At 34.9% G+C, this 24,033-nt stretch overlaps 1 protein-coding gene, 1 long non-coding RNA gene and 1 pseudogene across 3 annotated transcripts; all 3 read left to right on the top strand.

The window, feature by feature from the left end:
• The first annotated feature begins 990 nt into the window (after window positions 1–990).
• Window positions 991–11,974, top strand: LOC143569946 (UDP-glycosyltransferase 91D2 pseudogene; annotated as a pseudogene).
• Window positions 11,975–15,250: 3,276 nt separating this feature from the next.
• LOC143569937 (uncharacterized) lies at window positions 15,251–18,070 on the top strand. The gene is made up of 3 exons (XR_013141830.1): window positions 15,251–15,450; window positions 15,866–16,986; window positions 17,079–18,070. It is a non-coding gene; the product is annotated as an uncharacterized LOC143569937 (long non-coding RNA).
• Window positions 18,071–21,024: 2,954 nt separating this feature from the next.
• Window positions 21,025–23,325, top strand: LOC143569938 (uncharacterized). 2 transcript variants are annotated; one of them, XM_077055724.1, is made up of 4 exons: window positions 21,025–21,339; window positions 21,412–22,400; window positions 22,817–23,059; window positions 23,141–23,325. In XM_077055724.1, the coding sequence occupies exons 2-4, from the start codon at window positions 22,140–22,142 to the stop codon at window positions 23,156–23,158; spliced, it is 522 nt and encodes a 173-aa protein (XP_076911839.1). In that variant the 5' UTR covers window positions 21,025–21,339; window positions 21,412–22,139; the 3' UTR covers window positions 23,159–23,325. The 2 variants fall into 2 exon arrangements, with proteins under 2 accessions (XP_076911839.1, XP_076911840.1); XM_077055725.1 differs by lacking the exon at window positions 21,025–21,339 and having other exon boundaries at window positions 21,381–21,782; window positions 21,864–22,400.
• Window positions 23,326–24,033: the final 708 nt, after the last annotated feature.

Genomic DNA, 24,033 nt, shown 5'->3' on the forward strand with positions numbered 1-24,033 from the left:
AACCAGTTGGTTGTATTTAATATAGCCGATTCGTTTTACACAATTAATAGAACTAACATGATCGACTTTTTTTTCTGTTAATTTGTAAAATATATATCCTATCTTAGAACATCAGGGAAAGTTGTACCTCGAATGTCGTATGGCGAAGTTAGTGACTTCATTCATCTTGGACAAACCTTACCCAACAAGTGTACTAAATTCAGAGTTGGTCTTGACTCACTCACTGATCGTTTTTTCGGTTCAATCATTAACCCGTTCGGTGTAAAGTTCAGGTTATTGCACTTTTTTATAATGAAGGTCATAGTGAGGATGCTTAATGTGGTAGGAATGGGTTCACTATGCACAAAAGAGTTTTGACTTATTAGTCCTCCATCAACAACAATGGTCATCTTATTCACATATTTACCCCAAGATGATGCAATATGGACGAATACAACCGCAATATATAAACTTTGACCTGTATACATGCTTTAGACAAAGTTAGCAGGTCTACAAATCTGGAAAAAAAAAACCCACGTCATCTACCAAAGGAGGATAAAGAAGTCAGCTATGGGTAAGAGGCAGCCGCACCACCCAGGGTGCGGGCCACCCGAGAAGCAAGCTATTACAGTGAGCAGCTCTATGGAAGTAAAAAAACATGCTTGATATGAAACTGTTGGAGTTTCTTCTAGCAAGCTCTAGCATAATCGGATTGTGGTGATAAATATGGTTCAGTGTAATTCATGGTGGGTGATACCATATTTACTTTGTGTTGGTCAACATATGTGGAAGTCAAACATGTATGATACAGGTTTTAAATATATTATAAAAACATAATTTTAAGATCTGTCATTGAGAGACCCTTTCGCGGCAAGGTATAACATGGACACTGAAAGACACTCATCGTCAACCCCCCCCCCCCCCCCCGGCAAGGGGGGGGGGGGGTTCAAAATACTAGTTGTTCTATAAAACCAAACCAAACCTCAAAGCAACACAGCCATTGTCCACTTCATGGCTACCACCTATTCATTAGATGATGGGAAGCAACTTCATGTTGCGGTGTTTCCATGGCTTGCTTTCGGTCACATTCTCCCGTTCCTCCAACTCTCCAAATTCATAGCCCAAAAGGGTCACAAAGTCTCTTTTCTTTCCACCACCAGAAACATACAACGCCTCCCTACTTCCCACCTCCCGCCACTCATAAATCTTGTTAAACTCACACTTCCACGTGTTCAAGAGCTGCCCGAGAATGCAGAGTCGACCATGGACGTCTGCACTGAAGATGTTCATTACCTCAAGAGAGCTTTTGACAGTCTTCAGCCAGAGGTCACTCGGTTTCTAGAGGAAGAGTCTCCGGACTGGATTATTTATGATTTTGCTCCCTACTGGTTGCCCTCGGTCGCTGGTGGTCTCGGAATCTCACGTGCCTTCTTCTCAATTTTCACTGCATGGTTCATTGCTTTTGTGGGAAAGTCGCCCGGCGGCTTGATCAATAGTTCTGATCATCGAAAAACGGCTGAGGATTTCTTGACTCCGCCGACGTGGGTTCCCTTTCCGAGCAAAGTTTGCTACCGGAAGCATGAGGCCAATTCGATGGTGGGCCACTATTCTGTTGAGGCTTCTGAGGAGGTTTCAGATGTATATCTTGGGGATGATTTTAAAGGGATCTGATTGTTTGCTTATGAGATATTGCTATGAATTCGAGCCACAATGGCTAAGCCTTTTAGAGAAGCTGCATCAGCTACCATTGGTTCCCGTGGGTAGAGGTGCACAAATCGGTTTTTTTAAAAAAACCGGTTCGGTTATTAACCGGACCGGTTTTTTTTGGCCCGGAAAAAAACCGGTTCGATTAATAACCGGACCGGTTAATAACCGGTTTTTGTATCTGAAAACCCTAACCGGTCTAACCGGTTAGGACCGGTTTAGAAACCGGTTAATAAACCGGTTTTTTTATTAACCGGTTTTTTAATAACCGGTTTTTAGGTTAACCGGTTTTTTTTTTTTTTTTTTTAAATAACCATTATTTTTTCACAGTATAAACAAACCGGTAACTACAAGGCAAAACGGACTGACTCCATTCTTTGCTTTCGTTGTTAGGGTTCTTTGCTTGGAAGATTAAAAACACATAACTTTCATTTATAGCTTTTACATTAAAAATACAAACATTAAATCGTTATCGCATATTCGTAACTCAAAAATACAAACATTAAAGAATGCTTAGACACGATTACATTAACAACTTGCTGTTTCTTACTCATTATTTGCCTCCATGTTTGTTGTTTCTTTAACTAATTTTCTTCGCTACCCGATCCCGAGCTATTCCTTAGGTAATCGTCGTACGCGGCTTCTTCATCGGTCATTGGTTGAGTGTGTTCTTGATTGACCTCGTCTTCATACAAGCCCGCCTCATAGTCTATTTCCCCCTCGAGTGAGCGTTGATGTTGTGCCCTATCTAAAGAGTCCAAGTAATCCTTGTAGCAAATCGACATCTCTACAGCTGGTGGAGTGAGTCGAGTCCTCCTAATCGATATAACCCTGCCAGAAACAGAAAAAGCAGACTCCGAAGCTACCGTGGAAGCTTGGACCGTTAGTAAATCTTTGGCCATGGCGGCGAGGATCGGAAACTCATCCTCCTTACCTCTCCACCAAGCCAGCAAATCAAGACTTCTAAATTCATCCGGAGTCATGTGTTTCACAAAGTTGGTACCACCATACCTTCCAAGTTCACTGCTTGGGGTGTTTACCTTTTGACGTTTACCGGCGTCTTCCCAAATCATGTAGTACATCCCCGTTTCAAGGTCGGTTTGGGATTGGGATTGGGCAACAGCTCTTAACGAGTCATGAATTTGGGAAGACGACCCGTATTTTGTAAGGTAAACATCATACATGTTTGACAAGGTGGTGTTGAAAGCATTCTTTAAAGTTTGGTTATAATAGGGGTTTTGATCGTCGTTTAACTCTAGCTCATCACAAATTTTTTCTATTAAAGCTTCAACACCACCAACATTGATGCAAGGGTTTAACGCAGCAGCACATGTCAAAACAGCGGGTAGTTCTTGAAAATATTTTCTAAATTTTTCTTTCATTTTTACACCCATATCAAAATAAGGTGCACCCCTATAATGAAGTTCACTCAACTTTGTGCACATGACAGCAATTTTTGGTAAAGCAATGGGGCTTGTTAGATAGTAAACCCCGGATAAACTAGTTGTGCAAGATTTAAAAATTTGAAGGACCTCCGTAACGATCTCAATCAATAACCAGTTTCTAGGATCGTACGGTGCACATTTACCCCTACTTGACAAAATTTGATGAAACGCAATTAATGATTCTTTTTGTTGGATGGCTTTCTCAAACATATCACAAGTCGAGTTCCATCTTGTTGGACAATCCCAATTTGGCCCCAACCATTGACAATTAGCTTCTACACAAAATTTTTTGTATCTTGAAAATGTTGTATTGTTGCTAAAAACATCTCGTAACATTCTTTTAAAATTGTTTCTTTGCGTTTCGATCACGTTTAACCCATCTTGCACGGCCAAGTTGATAATATGTGCAATGCATCGGCTATGAAAAACGCTCCATCACAAATAGGTTTATACTTTAATTTTAAATGGCCAACCGCGGCCGTATTTTTGGACGCGTTATCAAACGAAATTGAAAAGATTTTATGTTCAATCTTGTATTGTCGAATGACTTTATCCAAGAGTTTAAAAATATTTCTACCCGTGTGCGGGTAATCAAACAATTGAAACGCAACGGTTCGTTTCATCATTTGCCACGACTCGGGGTCAACCCAATGAGCCGTCACACAAATGTATGAGTCGGGCGAACCATTAGGTACCGACCACACATCCGTTGTTAAGTTTACACCAGTTTGTAAGTTTGAAAAGTATGAAATTAGTTCGGATTTAGCGTTTTTCCATGCTTTAAGACAATCTCTTCTAAGGGTCGAACGACTTACGTGTTGGTAGCGTGGTTGAACATACTTTTGCATCATCTCCGTGAATTGAGGGTTGTCGAAGTGGTTGAAAGGAAGTGTTTGTTGAATCACAAAGTTTGAAAACTGTTGACGTACCGCTTCAAGGTCGTACGTAAACACCGTTCCTTGATTCGTCATCTCCGGCTGCGAACTACTTCCCGATTCGTCCTTCAAGGCCTTGCAAAAGGGCCTTTGTACATGCGCTTTTAAAGTGGAGTTTGCATCTTTGCCATAAAACTTCAAACAATGTTTGCATCGAGCTTTTTGGCTACCGTTAGACATTTCGCATAGGTCGAAATGTTGCCAAACATCTTGGTTTCGTTTCGTGGGGATGACCCGAACGACCGTTTCTCCCGTGTTCGAGGCACCCATGTTGACGGATGAAGCAGCACTTTGGGAGGCCATGATAATCGACTACGAAATAAGAGCGTATGGAGTGGTAATGTGGTATAATTGAGCGTGAGATAACAAAATAATCGCGTATGAAATAAACGTTTAGAGCGTTTGGAGTTGTATAATCGAGTGTGATCTAACCAATACCCAACCTAAACTATATATAGATGTTTGTGGAGGTAAAATGGTAAAAAAAAAAACGGTCAAAAAAAAAAACGGCTATATAGCCGTTATACAACGGAAAAAAAACCGGTTTTTAACCGGTTAACCGGTTATGGAAAAACCGGTTAACCGGTTTTTCCATAACGGTCATAAACTGGTTTATAAAAAAACCGGTTAACCGGTTTTTTTATAACCGGTTATTAAAAAAAACCGGTTTTTTTATAACCGGTTCGTTAACCGGTTTTAGCTCTAAAAAGTGTAACCGAAATACAAACCGGCGGTTTGTAAACCGGTCAAACCGGTTTTTAAAAAACCGGTTTTCTTAAAAACCGGTTTCCGGTTTAAACCGGCAAACCGGTTCCCGGACCGGTTTTTTTGACCACCTCTACCCGTGGGATTAACGCCACCCGAAGCACCAACCCACATAGGAGATGGGAAAGACGAAACATGGGAAAGACTTCTGCCTTTTTTATTTTGTCAATAAGATTTTCATCTTCATGTTTTCTTTTAGATTTTTTCATTTGATAATTAGACAACTACTAAGGCCATCCTCTTTGGAAGGGGTAACATTGTCCTTCCACGATGTCATATTACTGTAACGTATGTACTGAGGGTAATAAAGTCTCTCCCAATGTTGTCTCAAGGGGCTTTAAACCATTTTTTTACAATTAAATTAAAAGGTTAATAAAAATATTTAAACTAAAATAAAAATAAAAAGCATACAACCCAATTAAAAACATAAAATAACATACTTAATCGTCCTCATCCTCTTCCTTGTTCGCGTATATGGCTATGATTCTTTCCCTTTCTTCTCCAAATAAGCCCGCATTTTCAGTTGTACATGAGATAGATCCTCCGCGAGGAACTTGATATCATTTTCTCATTCTTGTTCCAATTGCATTTTTTTTCTCTCATCGTGCATCGTTTTATATTTTGCGTGCATTTTTTTCCTCTCTTCGTGCATCCTTTTATTTTCCTCCTTTGTTTCACTTTTAACATTGACGATCAGACCGCAAATAACTGACTACAAATTTTTGCAACTCTTATTGAAGATCAAAACCTACCACTCACGGGATATATATATATATATATATATATATATATATATATATATATATATATATATATATATATATATATATATATATATATATATATATATGAGAGGGAGTTTTATATCAGACCGCAAATAACTGACTACAAATTTTTGCAACTCTTACTGAAGATCAAAACCTACCACTTACAAGATATATATATATATATATATATATATATATATATATATATATGAGAGGGAGTTTTATATGTGTGACACTCTTTTTTTCCACAGAGTTTTCATAATAAGGTTTTTAATGAGACAACATCATCAAGCATACGTGGATTGTCAGGGGGGGGGGGGGGTTGTTATGAATACATCATAATGTGGTGCCTCTCCACACACATAAACTCCATCTATTCATTACCTTTATATTAATTCAAAGCCCTTATATATGTGTGTATCTTGTATTTGGTTAAAGACTTTAATAATAAGACCAATCTTCTTTCACTCTATTCTCTCTATTATATATATGTAATATATGAATATGGATATTGCTAAAAGGTGCATGCTGGTTGCTATTAGGCTGTTATTTCACAACATGATATATTATTTATATAAAGTATTATAGAGCTCAAAGTAGTATGGAAACAAGGTTGCCACCCTCCATGGCAGCCACGATAGTTTCTTCCAAGGAGAATAGATGAATTACGGGAAGATCTCCACGTTGCGTGATCGTGAAGATGAAAGAGCGATGGACAAGTGTTTTCTGTGAAAAGTAGTGGACTAGTGGCCTCCACACACCTCACCCCTTGTTGCGGCGATCACCACACTAAGGGGAAGGAGAGCGGTGAGCGACGTCCACACCCTTTGGTCTAAGAAACTCTTTAACCTAAAAAAGTTGTATGATTTGAATTTGAACGGAACTATATTCAAATTTTGAATTTGATCTGTGAATATTCAAGTCAAGTCAGCATTCAAATCACAAAATTTTGAATCCGTAATTTTTGAACGATAAGGTTTTAGATTTTCTAACTTCGAGTTATATATTATTAAAATATGTGAGATTTGGGCATGGGATTTTGAATAACAAACAATTCTTACATATGGGCATCGGGCTTGAGCTAGGGTTGTTAATTTTACCCGAAACTACCTGAACCCGAATTAAAGAATACCCGAAAAAAGCAAATATGAATAACCTGAACATGACCAACTTGATTCTTAAATGACTCACTTACCAGGTCACCTTTTCTCACCAAAAAAAAACTTGAAAACTCGGAAAAAAGAAAAAAACTGAACATTTATTGTCCTCTGTTGTAGATGTGTTTTGGTTTTGAGTGTTTGGTATTTGGAATATTACATTTTGAGACTTTAATTTGAACATTATCATATTACATTATCAAATGATGTTTGATTATTGATTATATATAATTCTTAGCATGATATATTTTAATGATATTTGTGAAATTTAAACATGAAAATCAAACAACCTGAACCGACCTGACCCTAAATTGACACGAACCCGAACACTCTGAACTTTAAATAGGTCGGTTATCTGGTCACTTTTCCTAGCCACAAACCAGAACAACCCCACTCGAAAAACTTGAAAAAAAACCCCCTAGGTTGAGCCTTCAAGAACTATGCTGTAAGTCTTATGTGGTGCCTAAATTCGGTGTTTTCTTCACTTTTTGTGGGTGGTTCTTCAACTCGAGAATTCAAGATTGAAAAAGGGGTTAGGAAAAGCGATCCATGCTCATATCCGATTCACTAATGACGTCTTGTTAATGTTGACGCTACGTGTGTGTGTGTTCCATTCCCAGGTGTCACACAACTCATAAGACCGGTTGTTGTGGATTTCAACAATTGTTGCGGATTCAACATTTGTTGCAAAAGTGATGTGGCGTGGCCAAAAGGTTTTAACACCACGTTGGGACTTTGACGCCCAGGCGGTAAAGGGGGAAATGGTAACGTGATAGCACCCCTTTAACAAGGAAATTATTGGGCCTAAATACTTTAACAATGAAATGTAGGGCCTTAACGTGGTAAAAGGCTTTAAATCACAATGTGGCGTTAAAAGGGTTCGTTAGTTAAAGCCCCATTGCCGAAGTGACAGTAACTTGACGCTTTAACAAAACGTTTAAAACCCCTCCACAACAGCTAGCCTACCACATGGTCTAAGGGCCTTAAGTCTGAGTGGTTAAGAGGTAACCACTAAGAGGTAGTATCTTAACCATTCAGACTTAAGGTTACCTCTTAACTATTAAGAGATAGCATTCTAATGACAATTAAAATATTAAAATCTACCAAACAGCCCCTAAATGCCCTTTAGTCAATTCTAATGTTTTCACGACCGGATCGGACCGGCGTCAACGGTCCGGTTACGCATAGGTGACTCACTTTTGAAAAACCCGGTCGGTCGAGAATGATTGAACAATTGTATCGGGAACCGGTTTGGCGATTGAACCGAATATATAGAGGAATCACCGGTGCAAAGGCTATCTGTACGTCGGATTTTCAAGTGGAATGGGGAGAGGAGTGTTGCATCTGAACATAGAACGATGGAGCCGGATTGAAAAGTGATGCAACAATGAATTCCATATTATGAGATGAAGATGGTTGATGTCACATGTTTGCTGCCGTTTGACAAATTGAAGAGGACGATCAAACAAAGAATGATATTTAGGGTTTTTTATTAACTTTAAAATGGGTTGTCTATTGGGCTATTAGTTACTGAGAAATGAATTATGAGCTAACAAACACATTTTAAACTAATGTCATATCGTCATGGCTAATAAACACAAACTCATATACATACAAAATCTGGTTCAACCGGTCCGATCAGTGAACCAGTAAGGTGTTCGGTTCGACATTTGATCCGGTTATAAAAACATTGGTCAATTTGGTATATATTCCCCAAAATGTGTTCTTTATTCAGCTTCATTTTTTTCCTGTTTTCAGCCCACATGGTTTGAATCAGGCCACTTAATAATGAATTAACCTATTATCCACCTTTTAAATTCTTTAAGCTTAATTGAAATTTGAAAGGACCACCTTTTATTCTAGTATTTCAGCAATGTTCTCAACTTTTATTCATACTTGAACTTGAAAGTTTGTATTTACATATTGATGTCCATCATCTTACTTTTTTAAATAAATTAAGAGTTAGATAAATAATTTATATCGTATTGAGATATCTATAAACCATAAAAATGTATAATAATGTTCTTGCTGTTAAACCTATACTATTCAATAGCATGCCTATAAAACATACACATCAGCTACATACACGGCCGTCAATTTTAGAGAAAGTGGGATGATAAATAATGGATAGGCCTGGCACAACTCTAACGTGAAACCTGAAGGAGTGTAGGGGCGTCGTAAACCCCCTTTTAATGGAGTAGATGGTGCTATTTTTTCATTTAAGACGAACACTGGCTAAACATCTGGAAAAATCTCATGCGGTCCGATGTCGTTAGCCCTAATCCATCTAGTGGTGCTTCACACATGCCTAAACCCGGGAATATGGCACATATGTAAGATTTGAACCCGCGGCGTCAAACAGAAAGTATCCTTAGAAGAATCTAAGGTAAAAAAAACTTCTGACCACCCCACTAAAATAGTGATCACGGAGATAAACTAAGTTGCCTATTAATTTGGGCATGATCCTGACGTCCAAAGAGCCTAAACAAGTGAGCTAGAATGGAAACTCCAACTCTAGTGAATTCGATGGTCCTTAATGATAAACCTGGCCAATGGGCCTAAGTTTTTTATGAAGATTTCTAGTCATTTAGAAGAATTTATCATTTCACATCTATGGACTATGATTGATGATGTTTCTTTGGTCGAGAATGTATTTAAAGACTTCAATTTTAAAAATAGAATGTTATAGTTTCAAATCTCGCTTGTGTTAGAAATAAAGGGTTTGTAGGTTAGGTCAGAGATTTTCTCACAAACAGTTTGATGAGGATAAAATAGAGATGATCGAGTGAGTCAGTGACACACCAGTAATCCAAATAGCCGTTCAAGGTAAAAATGATTGATGCATCTTTACTCTTTAGTTGTTTTCCGATTTAGAGCAAACTAAGCAAGACTCATCATCTCATCATTTTAGACATAAGATAACGCTTAGACGTTGAACGTAGTTATTGCATTTTGGGTAGGTTAAGGATCACCCACAGTCCTAAACATATTTTTCATTTGTTTGACTGAGCTTGTTGTTTATATGACGTCGGTCTTCGCACGACTTCAATACTCGCCGTTGTCAATGGCTATGTTTAAAAAAATGATTTATTATTTTAAACCATATCTTTATTTAAACACAACCATTTCTCAAAACTTTACAAAACTCTATATCATTTTCAACAACAATTCTTCTACAAGCATGTTATCAGTTTCTCTCTAAATCATCACTTTATATGGAGCAAGTAAATCACCAACCGATAATTAGGTAGGGTCACGAAGTTGGACCTATGAAAACGAGTTAGTGTTAGCAAATGCTTAAGTCTATGTTCCCAAAGACTAGCTTGGACCCTATAGAACAACAAACGTCGGGTTTTTGGTCACGAGTTTGTAGCTATTTTTTTCAGAAGGAGGATCAAACGATCATACAGATAGGGGTGTTCAAGAAATCCGAAATCCGAAAAAAACCGAAATCCGAATCTAAACCGAAACCCAAATAAACCGATCCGAATTCTTATTCGGATCGGATCAATCCGAATATCCGAATAAGTAATTCGGATTCGAATCGGATTCGGATATAGAACTTTAAAAAATTCGGATTGTTCGGATTATTCGGATATCCAATTAATCCAAATAAAAAACATATTTTTATTGGTATTTTCCGGTTTGGTATATATTTTAGACTATTACTTGAAGTTTAAACTTTAAATTTATGTTAAGAGTTATTCGTATTTTCCGGTTTGTATGTTTATTGTGGTTCTAAACTAATAAATGTTAGGAACAAAAAAATAAAAAAAATTTTAGCTTTATTTCGGATTATTCGGATAATTTCGGATTTTGGATATTATCCGAATCCGATCCGAATTGAATTCGGATAGATTCGGATCGGATAGGAATATTCCTAACTCGGATCGGATCGGATTTCGGATAGGGTCTAAAAATTTTCAAATCCGAATAACCCGAACCGAATAACCTGAATAATCCGTTATTCGATCCGATGAACACCCATACATACAGAGAACCAAGTGTGCTTGAAATGACAAAATACGGTGTGACAAATTAACGCTCACGGTAACGACACGTATAAAGTCATAACGAGAACCAAAAGGCGATGGAACAGGGAATACTATTTTTATCTGTTTTGTTTATTGAATAAAGTGTTGTTTCAAGTATTTATGTATTTTTAAAGTATCCTTTTATTTTATTTTTTAATTTTAATGTAATTTGTTTTTGTTTAATAAAATATTATTTATTTTATTTTTATTTAAAAAAATTAGAAAATAAAATAGAAAACACTAATTTGAGTAATAATTGCAGCCAAGTTTACCATCACAAACACTTTTTACAAAACTAGTCGTTGCTGATTAGAACGTCACACGTCGCCCAACCTCCTTTGTGTTTAGATACCACTTACCACTAGGCATGGTCTAATGCATTGGTGGTCTAAACTCTAATGGTCCCAGTTGAGTTGAACTTAATTGGTTTAATGTGATTAGGTATTTAGGTTAGGCTTGCAGTTTACTTGATTTACCTTTTTTTTTTGAAGTAGTTCAATCAATACTTTTAAGTATAGCTTCGTTTTACTAGGCAAATTATTTGTGTCAGCTTAGATTATATGTTGACTCAAGTGTTGGATACTAGGATAAGTGACTCAGAGCTACTACGGTGAAAATCAGCAGAACTTACATTGGGTTCACTGTAAGTTTAATTATTGAATAATATTCTAATTTGAGTTATTTGCTGATTTTGGGTGCTTGAATAGTAATGGTTTGAATGGTAGGTGCCGTCTAAATGACCATTACTTCACGAGAGGAGGATTCAGCATGCTTCCAAATTTATCCTAAGGTGATTTTTCTAACTTATATTCTAAAGATACGTACTAAGAAAATACTCCACAATTTGGTCCATTCCTAGATAGGGGGAAAGTTTTTGCTTCTTCTTTTGTTTTTTTTAGTGATTAAAATATAGTCAAATCTAAAAAAATAAAAATAATAAAGAAGAAAAGGAAAAGGAAAAGGAAATTTAAAAGCTCATTTTCTATATCAATATCTATGTAATCTTATAAAACTTTTCTTTTGAGGTTTAAGTTGTAATTATCTCAAAGTAACGCTTAAGACAATTTTTGTTATATTTCTATAATACTTTCAGATAATATTTAAATTTATAATACTTTCAGATAATATTAAATATTTTCTTTTTTTTTAATACTTTTAACTTTTGTAATACTTTCAGATAATATTTAAATTTACAATTAATAGTTATATTTTTAAAACTAAATAATATTTAAATTAAGTATTATCATAATAGTAACACTTAAAATAAGTATTATCTTATTGATAGAACTACAACTCGTGTCCTTAGTACATAGTTAATTTATGAATTAGATCATTTAAAAAATTCATTTTCACTTTCTGTCCTTTAAATGATATTACTTTACACTAATGACCGTTAAAATTTCAGTAAAGTATAATTATTACCTCAAATTTATTTTATAAATCTTAAGATAAAACAAAACATTCTTGTATATAGTGTCCAACTGTCCACCCGGAACATACTCTTATTAAGCTTTATAATTTTATATAATCAACTTCTGTAGGTACTTACAAAACATTTCTTGTATCATGAAAAGAAAAGGAGTAACAGGCAAAAAAAGTAATTTCAATTTCCCTATGCACTAAAACCAAAAACGCACCTTAATTTGATAATATTCATTTTTCATTTATTGTGTATGCATCCGGCTTATTATCTAAAGAAACAGATGAACGTTTTATAAACTCTAAACAATCTGCAATGGCTTCAGAGTAAAAAGAATTTGTTCTTGTGAACGACTTTAGCCTACAAACATTAAACCGGGCAGCATTCGTTTTAGATACCATGTCTCTGCGGCTCCTATCGTCACTTGATTTGCTAGAAGTCGCTGAATTTGTCATCCTCACCCCGTACAAACGTGACTTCCAAGTTTTCATTACTATCTTGAAGAAACTGAAGATCTTTGTGCATAGTCGTTGAACGCAAATTCTTTTGGAATTTAATCGAAATCCTTTGGTTCCATAACGTCTCCGGCGAATCATTGTGTAACTCAGACGACCCATTTGGTTTTCTCAAAGTGGAGGTACAACAAAAAATAGTCGTATATCTTTTGTGAATGTTTATACAGGCATATATGTCAATTGACAAAGAATAGTACAAGTTGACGTTTTGGGGAAGTTGGTGAAATATCAACAATAATTTAGTTATGCTTTTATGGGTTGGTGCGCATTTTACTTGTCTTTTGAATGCAACCCATTAATTTATTCGTCCATTTTGTATGACTTCGCTTATATGTTGCAAATCGTTTTAACATATATTAGTTAACTAGAGTTTTATCCAGTGCTTTGCGTCGGGCAGGTCAGATCGCGCATCGATTTAGTCAGATTGGTTTATATACCCGTAGTGATAGACTAATGTGAGTTCGGTTGATTAATATATAAAATATTAAAGGAATATTTAAGAAGATATTTATTCAGTCGATAAAACCGAGTCATAGACATGAAACGTTACAAATTATAATTATAACTATTATTAATAATAATTACCAATTATAATATAATTTCATACAAGTATATGCCCGTCTTTAAAATAAACAACGGAATTACAAAAATGGGGTATACCTAGTAACAAAGCAAATACGCATGTAATACAAAGTAAAAAATAAACGACCCACCTCGTCAATGTTTCAACAATTAGAACATCAATCACCAAACCAACACATAATATTGGTTAGCATCCAAAATAATTTATTTATAACCTAGAACAGCAAACTAAAGTTTATGATACCAACCACCACTTTTACTCTATAATATAGATAATTTGGCGAATTAATATGTATAAATTAGTTGTCAATGAGTGGTGTTGATGGGTTGAGTTTTTACAAATACCGAGTCGATCTATAGATATGTTTCTAACAGGGGTGTTGACGTGCTGGTTGGGTTTTCTAATCGGGTTTTGGGTTATTCGGGATTTTCATTATAGGAATTCTACTCGTTTACCGACCTAAATAAGATTCAGGTTATTCGATTTTGGGATAATTTAGTTTGGATAAAAATGACAGCCCTCGTATTGAAGGTTCACTACAACAAAAAGGGCTTTTTAGGACCTTTTGTGTGGGACGTTTGTAAAATAGAGTCCTAAAATCTATTTAATAGGACAAATGAAAATTTAGGGTCCTTTTACAATATACGGTACAGAACCGGTGTCCTAAAAAGTTATTTAATAGGATGGATGATTATTTGAGGTCGTATTATCATATAACTTAATAAGACATTTAAAATGTAAATCCTAATAAAGTAATCTATAAGACATGTAGTTGTTGGTGTCCCATTATGTAGTAATTTAATAGGACACTTTATCACTGGAGGTCTTATTATAGCATAACTTAATAGGACACTTTGTAGTTAAGTCATAAATGTTCGGTGTTATAGGACCCTTTCTAGTCGTAGTCATATAAGAACATAACTTAATAGGACATTTTACGTTATGATCATATAACTTTAACCTTTATAAGACACATAATCACTATGGTGTTATTATAATACACCGTAATAGGACATTTGATATTTAGTCATAAAACATCTGGTTTATAGGACGCTTATTCGCCTAGAGTTTTATTATAACATAACTTAACATGACACTTGAGTCTTATAACTTTAACCTTTATAGGACGCTTAATCATTGTGGTGTTATTATAATACACCGTAATAGGACACTTGATATTGTAGTCATAAAACATATGTTTTATAGGACGCTTATTCGTTAGAATTTTATTATAACATAACTTAACAGGACAGTTGACACTTGAGTCTTATAACTTTAACCTTTATATGACGCTTAATCATTGTGGTGTTTGGTACCAAAAAAATTTCTTAGGGTGGGCACAAAATAAATTGGGTAATAGAAACTGGGTTGGGTAAATGAAAACAGGGCCAACCAACCACCAATTACAAAGGCCTTAGATTTAGGTTTTTGGATTAAGAGTGATTAAACAAAATAATATAATATTATTCAAATTTAGCAAGTTAATACTTACACTCACGGACAAGATTTTTTCTACCAAAGCGTCACAATAATTTCCGATTACATTACTAAACCAACTATTATAAAAAAATAGGATAATAAGCAAAGATAAATATCTAACAAATTAAATTAAATTCAATTCAATTTTACTATTTTTTTTTTAATTTTTAATAAATTATTAAATCATGTGAAATTCCAATGCTAATTTGTAAGTATACTTACAAGCCACCGTCTTCCTTACCATGGTTTGTATTTAGTATTCACTAAAAAAAACATTTAGACCAATTTTAAACTTTTAATATCACTTACCAAAGTTAAAATAAACAGTCACAGACTCACAGGCCACTTTCCCCTCTTCATTTATCAGCAGCAATTAACCTCTTCAGTAGCACCTACTCAACCATCGCCGGGAAAACCAAGCTTCGGGTCACCTCTTCATTTTCATCATAACTTGGAAACACCGCATTCCTGCCACCGGACGGTGGGCACCGGCCCACCGTCATTAAGCCATAAATCCGCCCCTGATAACGCCGACTCGTCGCCTGGAAACTGACTAATCTGAATCAGTTGAGTACGTGCCGTGTTCATCTGATTGTTAACTTACAAAACATCAACTTCTAGTCGTTCTAGATTTTGGACGCAACCCCAGAATACTAAACAAAATAAGGTTAGTGTTTATCAGTTAGTATTGATCAATCAGGTTAATTGGATAGATATCGAATTATGTGTTAGCAAATTTACAGGATTTAGTCAATAACATGCATTCTGTAACGGATTAGGTATTCCCGTGGATTACCGGTACAGCGGTACATATACCGACCAGGGCCGAAACGGATTGCATCCTAAAACACGAACCGGTATTGGTACCGGTACCACCTAGTGTCTAAACGGATTGCATCCTAAAACATGAATCGATACAGATTTAAATCAACCGGGATGGTAATGCATGGTATCGGGATGGTACCAGTGTTGGGAACTATTTGCTCATCCCTATAATTATCTGTATATATATACTAAAAGAGATTGTTGGTGCCATATAATGGAATTATGCATATTTTTTATATATGTTTAATTTAATGTAGGATTATTGGTCGGTTGCATGTTTTCTTGTGTGCATTGCTGTTCAGATCCTCTACTTCGCTTTCTAATCATCGAGTTTAGATTCAGGTACGTCTGTTATAAGATTTTAATTAATTTTTCCCTTTGTGTTTGATGTGTTATCTGTACTTAGGGCTATTTCTTTTAAGAATTTAGTGGTTTGATTTCATTTTTATGGTTAGGGATATATTTAATGGTAGGATTTTGTTAAACCGAGGGATGATTTTTTATTTATTTTGGGTTGAAGTTTCTTTTTGGTTGTAGGATTTGGAATTACATAGGGCTATAAACAAGCGAGCTCATGAGCTACTCGAAATTGGCTCGTGAAAAAGCTCTCTTGAACCGAGCTTGCTTGAGTAAAAGTAAGCCCGTTTAATAAACGAGCCTAAGCCGAGCTCGAGGGCCCGATTCCGCTCGTTTGCACCCCGACTTTTTGGTGCCTTGTGGACAAATTTAGTTTGTTGTTTTGTGTTAGTTACCTGATAACAAAACTAACCATATTAGTTGGTCAAACCCACACCCAATTCTGACCTCAATAGTTCCCTCAACATTTGGTCTCGGTTCAAAAACTGAATTTGTAATCAGGTTTGATTTTAACCCCTGTGGCTCGGTTTAGCCTTTTTTAAACTGGTTTAAAAGTCGGATAACGAATTCGGTTTTGATTAAAGACTGAACGGTAAACCGACCTTGTAATTAAGTTTAATTTTAACGATAGATACAAATCAATATTTTCAAAACAATGATCTCTCATGTTAATTCTTAAAATAAATACTTTAAATGCACAAGCATCAGCAGACCGAGCCATAAACCACAACCTCTATAAATTAAACAAAAACAATATCCATCTATGCTAACGAATCAGCAACCGAAAACTATTACAAATAAAATGAACATGAAAAAACACGACAGGCGATATGCAATACGCGGGTATGTAGAAGAAAGGGCGGAGTGGGGCAGAATTGGGTAACTGGGTAAGATTGGTAGTATCCGAGTCGAATTGGCAGTTTTGGGATCAATTGATTTAGGGATTATTTGGTTTGCTGATGCGTGTAACAAGTTTTGGTAATATGGCCTACTAACGGGCCAACGGGTCAGTTTAGTTACAGTTTGTTTATGGGTCAAGATTTTTTGAGGCAACAGTTTACTTGGATAGTATTGGTATAATCCACAAATATTATTGGGTCAAATTCTCAAAAGGGCATTATTGGGTCAAATTTGAGCTGTGTTCCAGATTACAAAGTTGATGCATATTGTTAACAAGTCAAGGTTAATAATACAAGTCTGAAATACAGATTTTGGCTTGAGGGCATTTTTGGAAATTATCAAAATACTTGGTTTATATTCTGATGGCTGATCGTTGATTTTGCAAATGGGTCATTATTTGAGGTTTCAAGTTGAAGATAGTTGTCTATTTTTTGTCAAGTTTCATTACAAGCTCATTGAAAGGCGGTTAGAGTATATCGGATTATGGATCCAAGTTTATAGATTTTAGTAAGGAGAATTTTGGAATTTTTGAGGGTACATATTACCCATTTTATTCTTGTTATTCAATGAAGAATTGAAGATAGGCTATTTCGTTTGATGTTGGTGTCAAGTTTGACATATTGTCATCCAAAACATGACTTTCATCTCTCTCTCTCTCTCTCTCTAGGTTATTAAATGAAAATATTTTTATTTTCTTTGACCGGGTATATTAGAAAGATTGACATAGTTTTGTAATTTTGAACACCATATTTATGTAATTTGTGATTAGTTATGTAATTTGTGATTAGCTCTTGTATCTATTTGTGATGTAACTAGGCTTGATCTCGGCTTGTTTTAATTTATGAGGGCTTGAGCTCGAACTCGGTTCGTTTCGATCACTTTTTTCTAAAGCTCGAACTCCACTCGTCAGAAAAAAAATCAAGCTCGGGCCTGGCTTGTAAAATTATTTATCAATTAGTTTATATACATTTTTAATTATTTTCGTATAATTTGAGGTAAATACATGAAATGAGCCTCAGCTTTGACTTGAGCTCGTGTAGTACCTTAAACGAGCCAAAGTTTTGGCTTGGCTAAAGCTAGAGCTCGACCGGGAGTTTTGACCTGTTTGCGAAAATGGTTGTTTTGACCCGTTAACTTAATTGTCAATTCTGACCCGTTTGTTAAAATGTTGACTCAATATAACACTTTAAGATCTAATGTGACATAATAAAGCCTATCATTGTCCATTAAGAGCCATCATTAGTGTTAAAGAAATATATTGTTGATTTAAGACATATATAACTAGCTATAGTCTGTTTTAATCTAAGATGACTCAATACGACACAATATAACCAAGTAAGACAAAATAAAGTATATAATTGTGCATCATGACCCCATTTGACCATTAACAAGCTCATATGTGCACCACTGGCCCTATTTGACCACCAGTGGCCCTAACTAACGTTCAACAACCGTAATTGATTGTTAATGACTCTAAGCATCACTGGCCCTATTTGACCACCAGTGGCCCTAACTAACATTCAACAACCGTAATTGATTGTTAATGACTCTAAGCACCACTGGACCTATTTGACCACCATTGGCCCTAACTAACGTTCAACAACCGTAATTGATTGTTAATGACTCTAAGCACCACTGGCCCTATTTGACCATCATTGGCCCTAAATACAAAATAGTATATTTTGATAACTTTAAAAAATGCCCTTGAGCCAAAATTTGTATTTCAGACTTGTATTGTTGACCTTGACTTGTTAACAATATAAATATAATTTTATCATCTATTAAGCATCTAAAAAGAACTATCTTTTTAATTAAAATGATATATTTGTATATAGTTTAATTTATAAATATATAAAAATTTCATAATATGGTAAAAAAAACATGTTATAGAAAAACATAATAATTTAATTACGTAACTCTTAATTTTTGTATTGCATATTAAAAAAATTAGAAATTCCCTCCAGAGTTGTATTTCCCCAAAATTTCCAATCCTATTTCCATAATTGACGCATCTCTTTGTGATTTTAGGTTTATGATATGATCAAACAACAACCTAATTAATTAGCCATCTACAATCATCCGGCATTGGACCTTCCAGCGTCATTGAAAATAACCATTCCTATCTCAACCTCTAATCTAGTTTTTTTCTTTCTATTGGTCTGAAAATAACCAGTTTTTAATTGATTATGTGATGTGGATACTGCATATGTATTGTTTGATGAAATGCCCGAAGAAGATTCTTACAAATTAGGTGTTACATTGTCGTTGTGATTTCCCAACAATTTAAGTTAATGGCTAAACATATTTATTGCAGACCAGAAGATATGCAAGGCCAAAGCTCCACAAGACATATGAATGATTATGAAAAGAGTAGAATGTCGAGGGTTCAAGAGAACCAAAAAAAATTACAAGCTTTGGGATTGAAAAATATTGTTAAGTCTGTGACAAGTCTAGGAGAGAGTGACAAAACAAAGAAAAACAAACCAATAGATACCTACGAGAAAGTTGTAGAGTATATGCCTGAATCTGGCTTTGATTTTGATGATGATGTGGAGCAAGTTTATCAAGAAGAAGATGCTACAAAAATCTCTAAAAAGGTACTATAAAAAATCGGATGATATGTTTTCTTTGTGTTTATTCTCTAACAGTTCAACTTACAGATGCAACATTACATTGCTTCCACAGTCAATGAAAAGATGTGCTAATTTAGCACACAAACGATTCATTGCTCCAAATGTCTCCTGCGTGCTCAGATCTTCAAAATTTCATATGTAAAAGGGACGAGTGATTGATACAAGGAGAACAACAAATAGTAGGGTACTAGAGTCAGACGAAGGCCACACGAGAGGGAGATTAGTTTCAGCTAAGAGAAAGTTATATGCGGTTGACAACGATGATAACCATGGGGAGCGTGACATGATATTTCATGGTACCTATATATTTTTTAAATATTTTACATACGATATGTAGTTAGTATTAAGTCTACATTTAATTAATTGTTTTTGTTGCTTACCACTTTTTGATGAAGAGCAACATGCTAAAAATGATGACATCGAAAACATAGAATTGAATGAAGCTTATGAAGAACAAGATAATTTTGAAGATGATGGAGATAAAGATATGGATGATTTAGAAAATGCGAATGATTTAGAAAATGAGAACAATGAACTATTTGAAGACGAGCTTGAAGATCCACAACAACAAAATGAAGAAGAACATGAAGTTCCACAATCAGAAAATGAAGCAGGTTTGTTTTAACATATTATAAGTATTAAAGTGAAGATTTTTATTAACTCAGTATGTATAACAGACCAAAAACGGTTCGGTTTAGAGGTTGCAGCTTTTAAAAAATATAATTAAAAGCCGCTTTCTTAAACATACTTATGATTATCATGAAAAAAAAAGCAAATTAAATAACGAAGATAAACCGTCAGCTCGGTTTACATGGTTGTTTCTAAACCAAGAACTGAGGCGCTAAAGCCAGGTTTTCAAACCATGAACCGAACAATATAAACCTCGCATTTTGAGTCGAACATGATCTGTTTGTCGCAATTTTATTTTAGCTTTTTATTGATTTACCAGATTAATACTTTAAAGTAGGGGTGTTAACGATTCGGTTTGAAACAATGAAACCGCCCAAAACGATCATTGGTTTGGTTTCACGGTCAGGTATTTTCTATAATATTTTCATAAACAAATATAGAGAAAGTTCATTAAACTTCAACAAATATAAAGAAATAATATTTTCGTAACATGCTACCTATTAAAAAATGAACTTGAATGAACGTAAACAAACGCACATTAATGGCGTAAATGAACGAACACATTATCGGACGTTCTAAACCATAAGTGAACGAACGATCTTACTAAAAAAAGCTGAATGAACAATTTATTGTTCGTGTTCCTTCGTTAAACTTTAATCGTACAAACTAACAGTTAACAAACACATATCTGAACAAAATTTCGTGTTCGTGTTCATTTGTTAAGGAAATGAACTTGTTCATGTTCGTTTGTTAACTTTCTAGATGAACGAAAAATAACACAAACGAATATATATTAAAAAGAAAATACCCTTCCAGTTTAATTTGGTATTCATCAACAAATATAGAGAAAGTTCATTAAACGTCAACCATTTTAGTCATTTAATACCCAGAACTACCTCTGCAGTTCCTATTTCAATTTATTTAGTATTTTTAATGTATACATGTACATTGTAAATTATGTTTACTTTTTGTAGTTCGGAATGTATGTAAAAGAGTGAGAGGACCAACTCGTATGCCAAAAATCTGGGCCCAAGAAAAAGGGGAGAATTCCTATTTTAGTTAATGCACACGGACAACCTATTAATGACAAAACTAGTCAACTGACTCATTTCATGGGAACCCCTTCAAGGAGTGGAAAGTATTGCCCGATTTATAAACCATGGAATAAGGTTAAGGACGCTAAAAAACAAGTGTTGCTTAAACTCCCGAAGGTACATAATTAAAAATCTATATGTTATTTATCTTGAGTATTTGTTTTCTCATGTGACTTGTTCCATTTGTAGACAAAATTTGATATTCCAGAAGATGCTGAAGGCTGGATATTGAAATCATTTGGGCAGAAGGTGAAGAACTGGAGGGCAAGAGTTAAAGAACTATACCATGATCCGTCTTTGTCACTTCAGGAACAAATAAGTTATAGGCCATAACAAGTGCAAAAAAACAATGGAGGAGACTAGTGAAGTATTGGAATAAAGAAAAGTCTAAGGTATGAAATAGCCTTCCATTTCAAATAACATTAGTTTATTTTCCATTCTAATATTTCACTTTCCTACTGAAGACGGTAAGTGAAAAAAACAAGGCGAATCGGGCAAAGAAGAAGATTGTGCAAGTAACAGGTAAAAAAAGTTATGCTCGAGTCCGTGAAGAGCTAAAGGTGATTGTATAAGATGGTGCAATTGTTAATGTAGCATGTCGATATCCGTTGTTAATACTCATTTTATTTTTGTTCAAACAGGCATCTACGGGACAAGATCCAAGTCGATTGGAAATGTTTCGTGCATGCTTCTCCAAACATGGAACTACAAAAAATGAGGAAGCTACAAATGCAATTGTAAGTAATATGCTTATATATTCATATACATATCTTTTCTATGCGTTCTTGATGGTGTTAAAAATACATATCTTATTTTTGTTATTATATCTAATACAGACATAAACGCAACAACTTAGTTCTAATCTTCTCGAGGGTTCGACCGATAATCCTGGACCAGATGATGTTTTTTCTAAGGTAATGGGCAAAGATCGAAATGGTGATATAGTCATGTATGGTCTAGGTGTTCGTGGTTCTGATGTTTGGGGTGCAATACCAAGTCGTTCAGCATGTCGTAGAGAAAACATCCAACTGAAGTCTAAATGTGAAGAACTTACTAGTACCGTGGTCCAGTTAGAAGCCCAGGTGTCCGAGTTGAAAGGGTCGAAGGATGGTTCTAGTGTTCCACATGTTACATCGTCATCTTTCCCCATTGTAACTAGTGGACCTCCACGTTTACGGGTATTTTTCTATATAAATATTTAGTGTTTCATATTTTGTAAGCTGTCTTTTGTACTTCATCAGAAATATGTTATAAACAATAGGAACGTCACTATATTTGGCACAAAGTACATGGTCAAAAAGAGGATTAGTATGCAATTTGGATACTTTGTTAGACTTAGGATATGTAGAAGCCGCGAAATAGAGGTAAATCTTTAGCTTGTAGACTCATCCAAAAATTGATTGTAGGTTGGTGATTAAATAACAGATACATTGGGCTATACTAGAAAACAACAATGTCTATTGATATTTTTTTAGATTATTTTTTCTATAAAATGTTAGCTTGCTAGTGTAAAACCTTCTTTTTTGTAAAATGATTTTTGCACTATAATGACTCGAGTTTAATATATAACTGTTTTTTGAAAACTAAAATCTAGGTCGGAGATGAAGTTTTCCTCAAAAGCATTCTAAACCCTACTGAGTCTGTGGCAAGAGGATGGGTGAAGAGCCTGGACCCAAATGAGCAGGTTGGTGGTACAGAGATTGGACCAAAATGGTGTGAGGTAAATGTTCAAGTAGCGATAAAAATAGATGAAAAGTTGGTGAGACCATATGGGTTATTTTCAACAATTCAAGATTGTATTGGTGCATCCATCGCATGGCCTTGTCCATTCATCTCGGTATGTATTTGTTAAACTTGTGATACAAATCATTCTAATAACATGGAACTTAATGCTTATACATGGATGGTTTATTTGTAGGTAATCCGTGAGGATTGAGGACGCATGATGACTCGGGATTTTATGGTGCTTGTTTCTTTTATTGCTTTTAATTTTTTTGTTGAGTGTTACAAGAGTTTATGTTGGATAATGTTATAGCTTATTTATGTTTAGTGTTTTCGTTATGAACAAGCTTATTTAATATAATGAAGTTTTATTTCTTTCAATATTTAGATGTCCATAAACGTATCGTAAAATTGTGTGTGTTGGCGTTTAAAAAAGGGTTGTATAATATGATTTGTTAGGACTTCGAATTTTTGTCCTATTAAACGTTAGAACATTGTAAAAGTGTCATAATTAATATGTTTTTAGGACGTTTTTTAAGTTGTTCATAAGCATATTATGCGACCATAAAATTTAGTTTCATAATCTTGTTTGGGATATTAGGACCCTTTTCTTGGTACTATAATGTTCCGTCATAAGGGTCCCATAAATTATTTTTTAAGGACACTTGTATGTGTGTCAAAAGTTTACAATTAAGTAAGCACATGCCAAAACATTGTAAAAGTGTCATAATATGTTTTTATCGGGACGCTTTCTGGGTTGTTTATGAATATATTATACGACCATAAAATTGGTTTCATAATCTTATTTGAGATATTAGGACTTTTTTTCTTGGTACTAAAGTACCTATATTGTTAAATTACAAGGGTCCTATAAATTAATTTTTATTGACGCTTGTATGTGTATCAAAAGATTAAAGGTGGGTAAGCACATGTTAAAACATTGTAAAAGTGTCCTAATATGTTTTTATTGGGACGCCTTTTGGGTTGCTAATGGCTATTTTATGCGACCATCAAATTGGTTTCATAATCTTATTTAGGATATCAGGACGCTTTTTGAGTTCCGAGACTTATTACAACCCCTTTACATGA

The sequence above is a fragment of the Bidens hawaiensis genome, unplaced genomic scaffold (assembly GCF_021521415.1).
Source record: "Bidens hawaiensis isolate Kalapana, Puna unplaced genomic scaffold, B.hawaiensis_p1.1 tig00024806_1, whole genome shotgun sequence".
Classification (NCBI taxonomy): Eukaryota; Viridiplantae; Streptophyta; class Magnoliopsida; order Asterales; family Asteraceae; genus Bidens; species Bidens hawaiensis.

Bases quoted from the DNA above. Each gene is read 5' to 3' on its own strand.
- LOC143569938 (XM_077055724.1), top strand. From the start codon at position 22,140: ATGGGCAAAGATCGAAATGGTGATATAGTCATGTATGGTCTAGGTGTT. The intron at 22,401-22,816 runs GTATTTTTCTAT...ACTAAAATCTAG, and splicing joins GTGGACCTCCACGTTTACGG to GTCGGAGATGAAGTTTTCCT.